The 12,574-nt window shown below is 48.9% G+C and overlaps 1 protein-coding gene across 23 annotated transcripts in view; it reads left to right on the top strand.

The window, feature by feature from the left end:
• The first annotated feature begins 351 nt into the window (after positions 1–351).
• Positions 352–12,574, top strand: part of DNM1 (dynamin 1) — a 64,744-nt gene continuing 52,521 nt past the window's right edge. For 11 of the 23 annotated variants that reach the window (XR_007629462.1, XR_007629463.1, XR_007629464.1 and 8 more), the window contains exon 1: positions 354–639. Coding sequence is in view for 17 of the 23 variants with exons in the window: in XM_050320241.1 (XP_050176198.1) it covers positions 479–639 (161 nt within the window). In the remaining 6 variants the exon portion in view is untranslated. Of the gene's footprint in view, positions 640–12,574 lie in introns of all 23 variants that reach the window. The other 12 variants (XM_050320242.1, XM_050320251.1, XM_050320239.1 and 9 more) reach the window with 2 other exon arrangements.

The following is a 12,574-nucleotide window of genomic DNA, read 5'->3' as shown; positions in this document are numbered from 1 at the left end:
TAACAGATAATATAGTGACTGAATTCCACAGGGCTGCGTGGGCTTATGGACAGGTGCACTATGACTGACTGTGGAGCAGGCTGATGGGGAGGCACACCCACACCGGCTGGGCCACACAGGTGTGTCAACCTGTCCCACACAGACACAGCCCGGGGGCAGCCTGGGCTGCTCTGCTTCTGGGGAGCGAGTTCCGTGTGTGTGGGCGCAGCCCCCAGCGCCCCCGGGCCCCCTCAGCCCCCTCAGCGGCCGGACTACAACTCCCGGGGTGCACCGCGGCGCCGGCGCCTCTAACGCCCCCTGGCGGCGGCACGGGGCGCTCTGCAGGCGCGGCGGGCGGGCTGAGGCGAGCGGAGCCCGGGCGGCGTCGAGCGGGGCGAGGGGCGCGGGCTGGAGCCGCTGCCCGCCCGCCCCACAGCCGGGGAGCGCCGCGGGAAGGGGCAACGCGAGCTCGCCTCGAGCGAGGAGCAGCGCCGCAGCCATGGGGAACCGCGGGATGGAGGATCTCATCCCGCTGGTCAACCGGCTGCAGGACGCGTTCGCCGCCATCGGGCAGAACGCCAACCTCGACCTGCCGCAGATCGCCGTGGTGGGGGGGCAGAGCGCGGGCAAGAGCTCCGTGCTGGAGAATTTCGTCGGGAGGTGAGTGCGGGGCGGGGGAGGTTGTGGTGGTAGTGGTCCCCCGGGGGGGCGCGGGCACAGCTGCGGCACGGGCAGCGCGGTGCGGGCACGGCGCGGCTCGGCGGCTCCGAGCGCGGTGCGGGGACAGCGCGGGCACGGCGCGGTGCGGGGTCCGCGGGCAGAGCCGCCGCACGGGCAGCGCGGTGCGGGGACAGCGCGGGGTCCGCGGGCACGGCGCGGTGAGGGCACGGCATGGCTCGGCGGCTCCGAGCGCGGTGCGGGGACAGCGCTCCCTCGGCTCGGAGCTGCCCGGCCGGTGCGTGTGCGGTGCGCGGGCAGCGCCGCAGGATGCCCGGGCGCTGCGGTGCAGGGGCTCGCAGAGGCGGGGAAGGGAGGGAGGGAGGGCGAGCTCGCCGCCCGGGGGGATTCCGCAGCGGGGTCCCCGCCTCTGCCGCACCTTGGCGGCCGGTGCGGGCCCCCCCGTGCCCCCGGCTGTTACATAACGGAGGGGCCGAAGTGCCCGTGGGGGACCAGCCGCATCCATCCCTGCTCCGTGCGGGGCCGCGGGGCTCAGGAACGGATGCTGTCGTTGCTGGTGTGGGGGGGTGATGCGGAGGGTGTTTAAGTTTAATCTGCTCCGTCCCCCTCCCCCAGCCCAGGCTCGCTGTCCTCCATAGCGGATGCCATGTCAGGAGCTGCGGGAAGGCTATAGGAAGGACGGGGTTAGAGCTCTCCTGTACGCTCAAATCCCCGGGTGCTACCATTTTGTGACAGGCAATATACTGATGCTTTCCCTTCATGTGACCTTCGCATTCATCATCTGCAACTTGAGTAAATCGCAGACCGGGCCGGCTGGTTATCTGCTCCAGCGCAGACACACAACACCTTGGGGGGGATGGGGAAGGGGGGGGTGAGGATGTCCTCAGCCTGTTCCTGGCTTGGTAATTAATTGTATTAAGTGATACACAGGTTTTAGTTATCAAGGTCGGTTTTTTTATGCTGTAAGGAGCTTGCAGGTTGCTGGTGACTTGCCTTAAAAGCAGCGACTGCTGTGGTACCTGGTCAGATGCTTGCATGGGCTTTTCTCTTTCAGCATTTGTGACAACATCTATTGGATCTTGTTCCCCCACCCCCACTTTTCTTTTAAGCTGTTTGCTGCCAGATGGCTTATAAAGCTTTTTGATTGTCAGAAGGGTCTGTGGTATGGGTTAATTGCTTGTTTAGCTGCAAGTAGCCCCAAATTCTGGACCTGTGCAAGGGTATCCTTAAGCAGTGAGTGCAGGGTGTGCTGTGTGTACTGGGAAGAAGGCACAGGGATTGTATCTAGTACAATGAAAGCATAGTCAAAACAAGGGTTTTTTTTTTTCTTAGTTATGGACTAAAAGAGTTTTTCTGTAAAATTCAAGGAGTTTGGGATCCTTTCTAGCTAACTTTTAAGAGTCCATGCAAAGTATTCCCCAGGGATGCTGGGATCATGCCAAGGGAAGGACATGGCAGAAACACATTTTGCTGAGCCTCAGGTCATAGTCCAGGATCCACTTGTTTGTCCACAGACACAGGAAGAAAATAACAATTCCTGTCACCCAAATGAAAAGCTTGCTGGGCTGTAGCTTTCTAAGGAAAAGGGGAAAATGGATCTCCTGAAATCTGTGAGCAGAACGGGTTCACCTGTTGGCTCTGCTGTTTTCATGCTTTCTAAGTACTGGCAGCCTAACGCTGTAAATCATTTTTAGAGGATCTGTGCAGGCAGTGCTGCAGTGGTGTCATAGATAACGTGTGGCTGTAGGGCCAGAGGAGGGTTTGTGGAAGGACAGTTGATGTTTTGGGGGTACTCTGCCCCTCTCCTTTAGACTGAGCACACAAGGGGGTGTATTAATCCTTGGTGTGTCTCTACTGGCACCAATTTAGAACGGGGGATTTCATCTGCTTGGTGGAAAATAAACGAATCAAAGTGTTTTCTGTCTCGTTCTGATGATTCCTGTCCCAGGAGAACTTGTGACCTCACTGTGTCCCATCAGCTGTCTCTCTAGCAGCAAGTTATAGCGCTGTGGCTTTTAGAAAATGAAATAATGGAAGGTCCCCTGAGCAGAAGCTGAGACCTGTCTGCAGAAAAGCATTTAGAGGAAATAATTGGAGGGGAAATGGAAAATATGTCAGAGTGAAGAGGTCTTTCTCCATTTGATACCCTTGAGTGCTGGCTGGTTTAGAGACTGGTAACTTGAGACCTCTTCCCACAGAATGTATGTGTATATGCTGCAAACCCCAGTCCTGTTAAAATAGTGTTGGGGCCCTGCTGTAATGTGGAGTCTTTTCTTTTTGTGTGGGTATTGGAAACCACGATAAGAAGCTGGAAATATTACCCAGAATAAGCAGGGCTCTTCAGTGTAATTGTGATAGGGGCTGTCTTTTGTCTGAATAGGCATAAGAAGAAATCGTGTGTAGACCTACTGTGTGCAAATACAATCATTGCTGTGGTGTGGACATGACATATGTCACTGCTCCAGCTTGATACCAGGGCGGTGCTGCAGCTATTGCTCAGCAGCAGCTGTTGCACAGTGAATGTGAGTGCTGATGAGTTTCTCTCTGAGTGGATGGAAATCTCTGCAGGAACAAATGCTGCTGTGGTTGGTGCCGGCTGATGTGTCTGATGTGGACACTTGAGCAGAGGGTTGGAGGCCCTGCCAGGGCTGGTTTCCCTGCTTGTGACCTGTGGGATTCCTTTCAAACTGTCATCAAACCATGTTCCCCTAACGGGGAACACTTGTCCCCTACCAGAGCTGTGCTGTGGCTGTGCAGGGCTTCAGCCTAGGGCTGCTGTGGGCACCTTGCACAGAGTCCCACACTTGCTGGAAACCTCAGAGAGGAGCGATGCTCACTGCAGTCAATATTTGGCTGCACATCTTACCAAACAAACATTTTTTTTCCCTTCTGAATGTGGTGGCTTCCTAGCTGCTGCTAATTGCTCTTTCAGTGACTCTTTACTCTGCTGTTAACAGATTATCCAACAGTGCAGAGCTTGTATTTATAATACCAGATGTCAGTGTGGCTGCTATGTGTGCTCTTGCTGCTGGAGGCTCAGCATGGTGACCAGGATGCAGGATGATGGTCTTAAAATCACTGAAGAGATGAGAGAAGCCACGTAGAAAGCCAGACAGGTGACACATCTCTTCACAGACTGGTTTATCCTGGGCCCCAGAACTGGAAGGAAGGTTAACCAGGTCAGCTCCAGGCATTTCCTGTTGGTGTGGTTATAGGCTTGTAGGATAACTCAGGTTGGAAGGGACCTCAGGGATCATTTAGTCTGTTCTTGAGGTGTTGTTACTTCTCTGCTGCCACCTTTTTTAAATAAGAAGCTCTTGGAGCAGGCACCAGTACCAGCAAAATTGGTCTGATAAAAAGAACAAAGCATGTGGTATGTGCTAATTTGACTCGAGAGCCCAAAGGACCAATAAGGGGGATGTACAAGACAGCCCACGAAGCTGTTTGTGGAGTCATCCATGTTCGTGCCACTCTCATTTTGCCCTGTGAAAATAACAAATGTGTTTCCTTGAAATCCTGTGGTCTCGGAGCACTGTTACACAAATCTTCGAATTTGGGGGAGTGTTACTGTTATCTGTGCTTTACAAACAGGAACACTGAAAGCACTGGGCTGTGTTCAGATGGCTCCCTGAATGTCTGTGCCCTGTGGTGATGGGGGTGTCTGATCCAAGGCAGGGTGCTGGGAGAGCTGCCTTGCTCTTCCTGGAGAAAACAAGGCACCTCTGACTTCTCCAGAACAGATGGTTTAAGGGGGCTGCTGAGGAGGCAGTGACTAAGGGCTGGGAACAGTAGGTGGAAGGACTTGAGTGGAGATGAAACCATCTTGTTTATGATCAAGGAACCCAAGCAAAAAGTTGTGGGAAGGGAATCGGTGTTTACTTGACCCCAGACCTGAGCTGGGGGCTGGTACCCTGAAAGCATCCTCTCCTGGGAGCTTTTACACCCCAGACTGGGGCACTCATCAGTCTGCTCAGATGGTCTGTGCTGAATTAGCTGATGCTTGTGTGTTGTCTGTAAGGAACTTGAGGCAGGCACGGACCTAAACTCAGCTGTGTTGGGCTAACCTTGCCTTTCCTAGAACACTGGAATTTCCATGTGGATAAAAGAGCGGGGAATATGCAACCCTGCAATGCCTGTGGCAGTGGGAAGGCTAAATACCAATTAATTAAGCACAGCACTTGTGCTGCAGTAATTGCCTTGACAAAATCAGGCACGGGCCAGCAGTGATGCCCCACACCGAGGATGCAAAGCGAGATCCTGAGGCCACAGGATTTAGTTTGGCTTCAGGTGCAACTTGAAGGAGCAACTTTAATCTCTTCATATCTCAACCTTCCCCAGCCATTTAGAGACACAGCCCCAAGATATGATGAGGAAATGCTTTCCTTTGATAACACATACTTTGCTTTGTTATGAGAGGTTTCTCCAACAAAATACCTCCAGAGGCCAACAGATTTCTCATTTAGCAACTACCTAGAAGTGAAAGATCCTAAAGGGATGCATTGAGAGATGCAGATACGTGGTGTGTTCCTGCAGGAAAACTGTTTTGTCAATGGTCTTTGTGCTTTCAGGTTGCTCCTGCTGCTTCTGCAGTATGTGATTTGTGAACTTGAGTGCTGAGAACAGAGTGCTTAAAACTTGTAAAAATCATAGCTGTGTCATGTATAGAGTGTGGATGTCTGCTGTGCTGGTAATGCTGAGCATCATTGCACTGCTTCAGCAGCAGATTTAAATTTAAATGAAAAGATACACTCCCTGTGTTGCTCTGCTCTGGACATGAAAGGAGTTCTTAAATATGATTCTTCTATTTTTTCTTTTTTTTTATGCTCTGCTTTGAGATGTTTACATGCCCAGGGTGCTGGCAGAGAGATTAATTGTAAGTCATGGACCCTTAATTACTGTATGATAAATACATCTGTGAGCCAACCAAATCCTGTGGTGTATTTGCAGGTTAAAGACATAGGCACTGCCTGGGAACTGATTTATTTAGGATTGCAGTGGATGGTGCAAGAGCCAGGAGTAGGATTCTGCTATATCGAGAAATAAATCATGGTCAAATAAGTTTTTCAAATGGCAGCAAACCTTTAGTCTCCAGTGAAGGAAATACCTATTTTCATCTTAGATGAAATGGGGAAGGAAGAAAATATGCAGCGCTGGGGGGAAATGGGTAATGTGTTACAGCAGACCCCAAGATAAAATAATGTCACTTAGGAGAAATCTGTACAGCTCTGTGCAAACACTTGTGGGAGGAGGAATGCTAGAAGGAGATACATAATTAAGTTAAAATATAACATAACATGGATGGCTGTAAGGGAAAAACCCGTGAATCTGAGTGTTTGCAGATGCAGCAGCAGTGTCTGCCCGTGTTTGTTCTCTGTTGACTTGGTTTTAGTGCTATAGGGGTTGGCTCAGATAAATGCAAGTCTAATATTTTTGTCTACTTCCTGCAGCAGTTACACGTTCTCTGCAGATCTTGCTGTCTGTGTTCTTCAGCTTAACTCTTTAGTGATGATCTCATGCTTCTGGTAACTGCCCACCAGCCTTGTATTCTCTAGGAAAAGAGATCCTTCTGGCACGTCTCAGATCCTATCAGAATTTACCCAGGGAAAGGAAACCAGCTGTGTCTCCAGTGGGGAAGCTGATGCTCAGTGCTGTGCAGGTTGGTGTTTGCCTGAACCTATTGGTGTGTGAAAATGACAGGTGGCCTTGTCACTGCTGGCACTCGTCACCCGAGAGCTGACGGATCAGGGATGCCGCCTCTGCTCGTGTAAACTCTTCCTGGTTGCCACGATAATCCTCAAGTTGAGAGTCTTAGAGCATCCCGAGTGCTGATTAGTCCTCCCTGTACTTTGAGATAAAGTGAGTGTTGTGGAATTTGTTGGGTGTTTGCTCAATGAACGGCGTGCTGTGATACTGGGCTGCAAAGAGTGTGCAGAACCAGTGGGGAGAGAAATCAGAAGTTCCTACGAGCATTCCTCTGTGCTAAACTGTCAGCTGTTACTGCTTTTCAAAACTTGACGTGCTTATCACACAGTCAAAAAAAACTTAAATAAACCCAGGCAAAGCAGAGTTGAGCTTCTGTTTTTAAAGGGTGCTGATTGTTTTCAGAAGCCATTCAATGTCTGAGTGGGAATGCCAAGCCAAGTCCTTGAACCTGACTTCTGCAGATGCTCCCAGCAGGTAGAACCCAGCTAGACTTAAATAGAAGTGTGAGTCTGTCTGCAACTCCTCCTGTCTGAGGCAGCTTCTGAAAACGTTGTTCTAAGGCAGGAAGCTGATCCCCTTCCTGCTCTGGTGAATTCCTGAATGTCCCGACTTTGTGCTTCGAGTCTGAGTCTGTGCAAGTGTGAGTGAAAGTCCTCCTGAGTACGGATTTCTTGACATCTTTAAGATGGACCTTTTTGAGGAGAAATGGAAGAAGTTGACAACTCAGCCTAAGTTAATCAAGAAAACAGTTCTTGCTGTGTTCCAGCTACTGGGGTGAAACTTATTATGATGCCTTGAGCAGCAAATTTCTTAGACAAGAACAAACCCATGTGTGCTCCACCCATGCGAGCCAGGACTCAGATTTTTGTTTCAGGCAGTGCATTTGAGTGGCAAAACCAGAAAACTTCCTGAAGGGGTGGCAGGCAGTCATTTAGAAGCATATGGTGCTCAGCCTATGTGCCCAGTGTAAAATTGGTTTTGAGGTGGTGTCTGTGAAAGGAAATTTACTGATAAATATGCAGGCTAAACCTACTTCCTTAATAGCCACTAAAAAAAACCACCCAAAAAGCTTTGGGTGTAATACTTCTTTCCTTCTTGGACTGGCAGATCTGTAACCATATGAGTCAGAGTGCTGCTAGTTGGGAGGAGAGCTAAATCTAAATCTGGTCCAAAAAAAAAAAAAAAAGAGAAATCTAGTCATGCATGGTGGGAAAATAGCTTACTAGTGGGACAGTTTCTCATTCTACATGGAATTTTCTTTTCCTGGTCTCAGACCTGGTTTTGCACATCCTGATAGAGAGTAGAAGCTCAAGGTAAAGGAATATTATCTCTGATTACAGGCAGATGGATGTGTTCAGCTTTGAGTGAAGTTAAATTCTTAGTGACTAATTCTTACACCTTTTTCTCCATCCTTAAAGGAGAGGCTGGTGGTGTCTGTCGTGTATGTTATGTAGGTGTATGTTATTAACGGACACTTGAAATAAGACTAGAAAAAATTAACTGTACAGTACCAAACTGTTCTTCTTTGCAAAAGAGGCAAACTCCCTCTGTCTGAGCCCTTGGAAAGACCTGCCTTCTCTCCAGAAGTGTACCAGGAGCTTTAACTGTTCATGCAGGTTGGTTTGTTCAGTGTTGCTGGTTACTTGGGTCTGGTGCAGCCACTTTTGGCTGCTGCCATAGGTCAGGTGCTGGATTTGAGGAGCCAGGGCATTCTTGGAAAGCACTGGGAGATGAGAGGCTGCCCTAGACGAGCTGGTAGCACTTGAATTATTGAACATGGCCTTTCAGAGCAGAGTTGGGTGGCACAGCCCTGTAGAGGAATGTGAGCCCAGGGTTTTGTCCCTGCTGACTTTGAGCACTTGGATGGTCTGGTCAGAATGCAAGCAGAACTGGTTCTGAAAAGCTCCAAAAAGTTGATTCTCTTTATTTAGATTTATCTGCAATCCTTTTGAAGCACACATCATACTTATTTTGGGGTAACTCAATGGAGTTTAGTCATGAGAACTGGCTGTCTTACTCAGAACTATCTACTATAAATACTGGGGTGGCTGTGAAGAGAGAGGGCTGAGAACATCTCAGTGTTCACTGAGGAACAGTCAAGACTGTTCAAAACACTACAACAGGAGGGCACCATTTAACATTAGATATTTAAACAATTATTCCAGGTGTCTCACTGACACTTTGCCCTTAGGTCCAACTGTGTTCTCAGAGTCCTTTTAGTGAACATTTTAATAACAGCTGAATATAAAGTGGCTCAGTAGTTTTCTTAAGCTGTTTCATGCAGATGGGCAGAGAGGACAGTTAAGTTGCTGATGTTTGCTTCCTTCGTGACCTTCAGGCTTGTCACAGCTCCGAGCCTGGTGCTGACTACAGTAGATAACTCCTTTCTTTCCTTCAGCACACAGCGCAGGAAGAACGAGCCCCGAGTCTGAAATCTTAACAGCCTCTCTGTTTGCTCCAGAGCATCTGACATGGCAAGTTTTGGCAGCCCCAGCCATGACCAAATGGAAGTGAGATGGTCCCTGGTTAGCAGCTTCTTGCGATTCAGCAGGACGTGCTCTTGGAAGCTTCTTGGAAGCAGGCGTTATGCAAGCTCCTCAAGCTGTGTCTCTCTGACTGGAAGCAAACTTGCCAGCTCCTGCCATTTTTCTGCAAGTCTTGTGACTCGTGTGGCTTTTCTTAGAGCCCTGGCCACAGCAACTGAGCAAACAGAAGAGCAGTGTAGCTTTTGTATTGAAAACAGCAATTTCTAACGTGGTGGTTTGAGGGTCCTTTTTTTTTGTTTGTTTATTTTTTTCTTCAAAAGATGCTGTTTCCTTAAGTGCTCCTCTAGACAAGTATCAAGAATCCCAGAACTTCTAAGACCTGCATTGTCATCTCTTCCCTTCCTAAAAATCAGGGCTTAGTCCCCAAACTATATAAGCTCTGCTAAAATACTTGTGTTGCAGTCGCAATGAACAATAAATTACACAAAACGAGGTTTGGAATAAACCCAGTGCCTCACTTGTGACGGAAATGGGAATTGAACTCGAGTCTCTGGGGCTGAAAATAATATTTTAATAATGTATTGCCTCACCAGGCCCCTTTAACTCTCCCCTTCCTGTTTCTTACGGCTCTAGGTTGCGTTGTTGCAGTGGTGTGGAAGGGTGGAGAGTTAACACAACAGACATGGGAGCTGCTGTGCTCTGCCCCTCATTTTGTGGCTGGGAAACACTCCTGCTGCAAGAGTGGCCAGTGTAGTGTCTGGGATGTGTGAGAGAGGACACAGCCAATATTAAACTGATACTGCTGTGGATTTTGGCTGCAGAGCCAGGCAGTGTTGCTGTAATGCTGTGTAAAAGCTGAGCACAGACTGCAGCTGTATCTCAGAGTAGTTTTTCAGCTGCATTTAGAGCCTTTCTCATAGTATCAATAGGCAGAAGTCTACAGAGATGCTGAGCAGTTGGTTCTGGACATCTGCAAATGTTTTCACAGCAGAGCTGACTTACCCTGGAGAGCACTAGGAAAAACTATTATTTTTGCTTTTTTTTCCTCCCCACTTCTTCTTGAGAAAGGAGATCCAGGGATAGGGGAGGCTGTGCTGAATTTCTTAAAACAAGGAAAGACGTATCTAAAAGCAAAAATCCCAAGTCTTTTTGTTCAGTTCCTCCTTTTTGCTGTTCTGCCACTCTTGCATGTGTAAAGACAGAGTAAGTTATGTAGGATCTGACTCAGGGCTCTGACAAATTGACAGGCTCTTTCAACTCTGAGAGCTCTTCCTCATCCAAGTAGTTACAGACTTCTACAGAGAGGGCCTTATAATGAAAATAACTGTCCATTTGCCACCTACCTTCCAGCTCAGGAACACTCCTCTGCCAGCAGGGGAGTATACCTGATGGCCTGCTAGTTCAGAATTAAACCAATAAACAACAAAGCTCTAGCCCTCACAGATTTATGGTGATATTTAGCCTCACTGACTTGTTTATGATCTACTCTGAGCTTACACTGCTCTGGGTCACGATGGGACCCCTAGATTCTAATGCACAGGGTCGGTTTTCTCTCTCTCTGGCTGCTGTGATCTCTTGTGTAATCTCTGGCTATTTCTTAAGCTGATTGTGCTTTTACTTTTAATAGAAACTCCTCTATGAATAGCTGGGAGTTGCCTGAGCGTGGTGGTGGCCTTGAGAGGAGCTCTGTCGCAGTGGGGTTATAGCTGGGGCTGAGGAGGAGGTTGGTACATCCTGAAATGCAGGAGATCCCCTCAGGGATTGCTGCATGACATGTGTCACTGCAGAGCTGATGCTGCAGCTCCAGCACTGAAACTCAGGTCACCTCCTGTACAGCACACAGCTCTCAGCAGAGATCCCAGCAATTCACTTCTTCCCTCTGGGCTGTGCTACTTTGATTTGTTCCTGTTCCTAAGCATTACTCTGTTTATGCTTGTTCATCCAAGTTTTGTTTGTTGTCTGGGGCCTGCAAACTACCAGGCACCCCAAACTCACCTCAGAGAGAGGGTCCGTTTCCTGAATGAATTGTGTAGACTGTTGAAAGAATGATATTAAATATTTAAATGCAAAAGAACAAGCAAGGCATTGCATTGGCACTTGATATTTTGCTGTTTTCAGAATGCCTGTTGATTAGGCAACACCAGTTTTGACCTTCCTATTTTTTAATTCTGTCATCTCCTATGGTCACTGTCCAAACTTGACCAGAGAAAAATATTCCCTGGGACATAAGAAGTGCTGCTCCACCAGTTGCTCAAAAGGACTTGGGCAGACACACTGGAACCAGCCAGGAGGTGAAAAGCTCATCTCTTCTGGGATCCATTCTGGTATAGCCTGAAAGGGAGGTGTCTTGTGTGGTTTTTGAAGTAAGTTTAACACCCATGACTTTGCTCTGCGCTGGAGGTGCTGGCAGTCACTCTGCTGGGTCTTCTTCAAGGGCTTGGGAGGCAGAGCCTCTGCACCACCTTTCCAGTGGGTGATCCTGATTATATCTGGAACTGCAGAGGTGCAGTGCATAGCAAGGAGCCTGGCACTGTTCCTGCATACTTCTCCAGGCAGAGCAGATGTAAATTGGCACCTTGAATTCCCTCTGTGAGACAACCGAGCACTGTGGACAGTTTGGTCAGGGTGCCCAAGCTTGGCATAACTCTGTTGCCCCATGGAATTCTGTCCTTCCTGCCTGGCCTGTTGGAAAGGAAGCAGCCTTCCTCCCCATCCACAACACACTCTGCCACTTACCAATAGCTGAGATAACCCATCAGGGAACATGGTAAATCCACCACCCCTCTGTGGCCATAATAAACACATTATGGTTTGAGGCACCCTCCTTCCTCATGCAGCTTCCATTGGGTTTGTATCTGTGGGCTCATCAGAGTGACTTTGCCTTTTCCAAGGAGCTCTTTGAGCTGTCTGTACCCTTGATGGCTTTCAGGCTCTGGGCAGGCTGTCTCCTTTCTGAGTACACAGTGCTGCCTGGGAGTGGAGGAAGTGTCATCCTGCAGTGATGAAATGTGCCTTGAGCTACATTTGTTCTTCTCTTGGGTCTTGCAGCAAATACCAGGACTCCAGAGGTGGTGGAGTTCTGAAATGAAATCTAAGATGATGCTTAGCACAGGTATTTGGTATCTTGGAGTCTCCTGGTTTCCTTCTCTGCAGGAGAGAAGGACAAAAAGAGGCATAAACCCCTTTTTATCCAGAGTCTCCATGCGATGAGCAGCACAAATATTAGTTACTGCTGCACAGTCTAGTGGTGTCCCTGAGCACAGGGGGACCTTTCCTGCTGGGCAGCCTCTAGTCTGGACTCAGCTGCAGCTTGGCTCCAGAGAGCTCGGGCAGATTAAGACACTGGTGGTGGGAAATAGCAAGGTCAGCCTGCTGCTCATCGGTCTTAGCATGCCTTAATCCTGGGCTGTTACTGTGCCTGTGCTTTCCCATCAACCATTCCTGTCCCAGAGTTTTAGTGTACAGCTTGTCCTTTTGTTTTCCCCCAGCTCAAGTTGCAGGTGCTGGACAGGTCATGTTTTTCAAGGCTGCAGTGCTGCTGTTATGGCAAAGCCAGGGTTTGTCAGTGGATTTGTTTGTGCCAAAGCAGAGCAGTGTTGCTGCAGTGTTATGACAGATCAGTGCAGCTTGAGAAGGAGACAAGCAAAGATGCTTGGTCATGGGTTTACCTTTATGGCCTTAAAGAAAACTGTCTTTGCTTCTGCCTTCAGGACTGGACTAATTTGATG

Source organism: Myiozetetes cayanensis, unplaced genomic scaffold, assembly GCF_022539395.1.
Source record: "Myiozetetes cayanensis isolate MyiCay16 unplaced genomic scaffold, myiCay2020 scf23, whole genome shotgun sequence".
Taxonomy (NCBI): Eukaryota; Metazoa; Chordata; class Aves; order Passeriformes; family Tyrannidae; genus Myiozetetes; species Myiozetetes cayanensis.
This window is presented reverse-complemented; position numbering and strand designations above follow the sequence as displayed.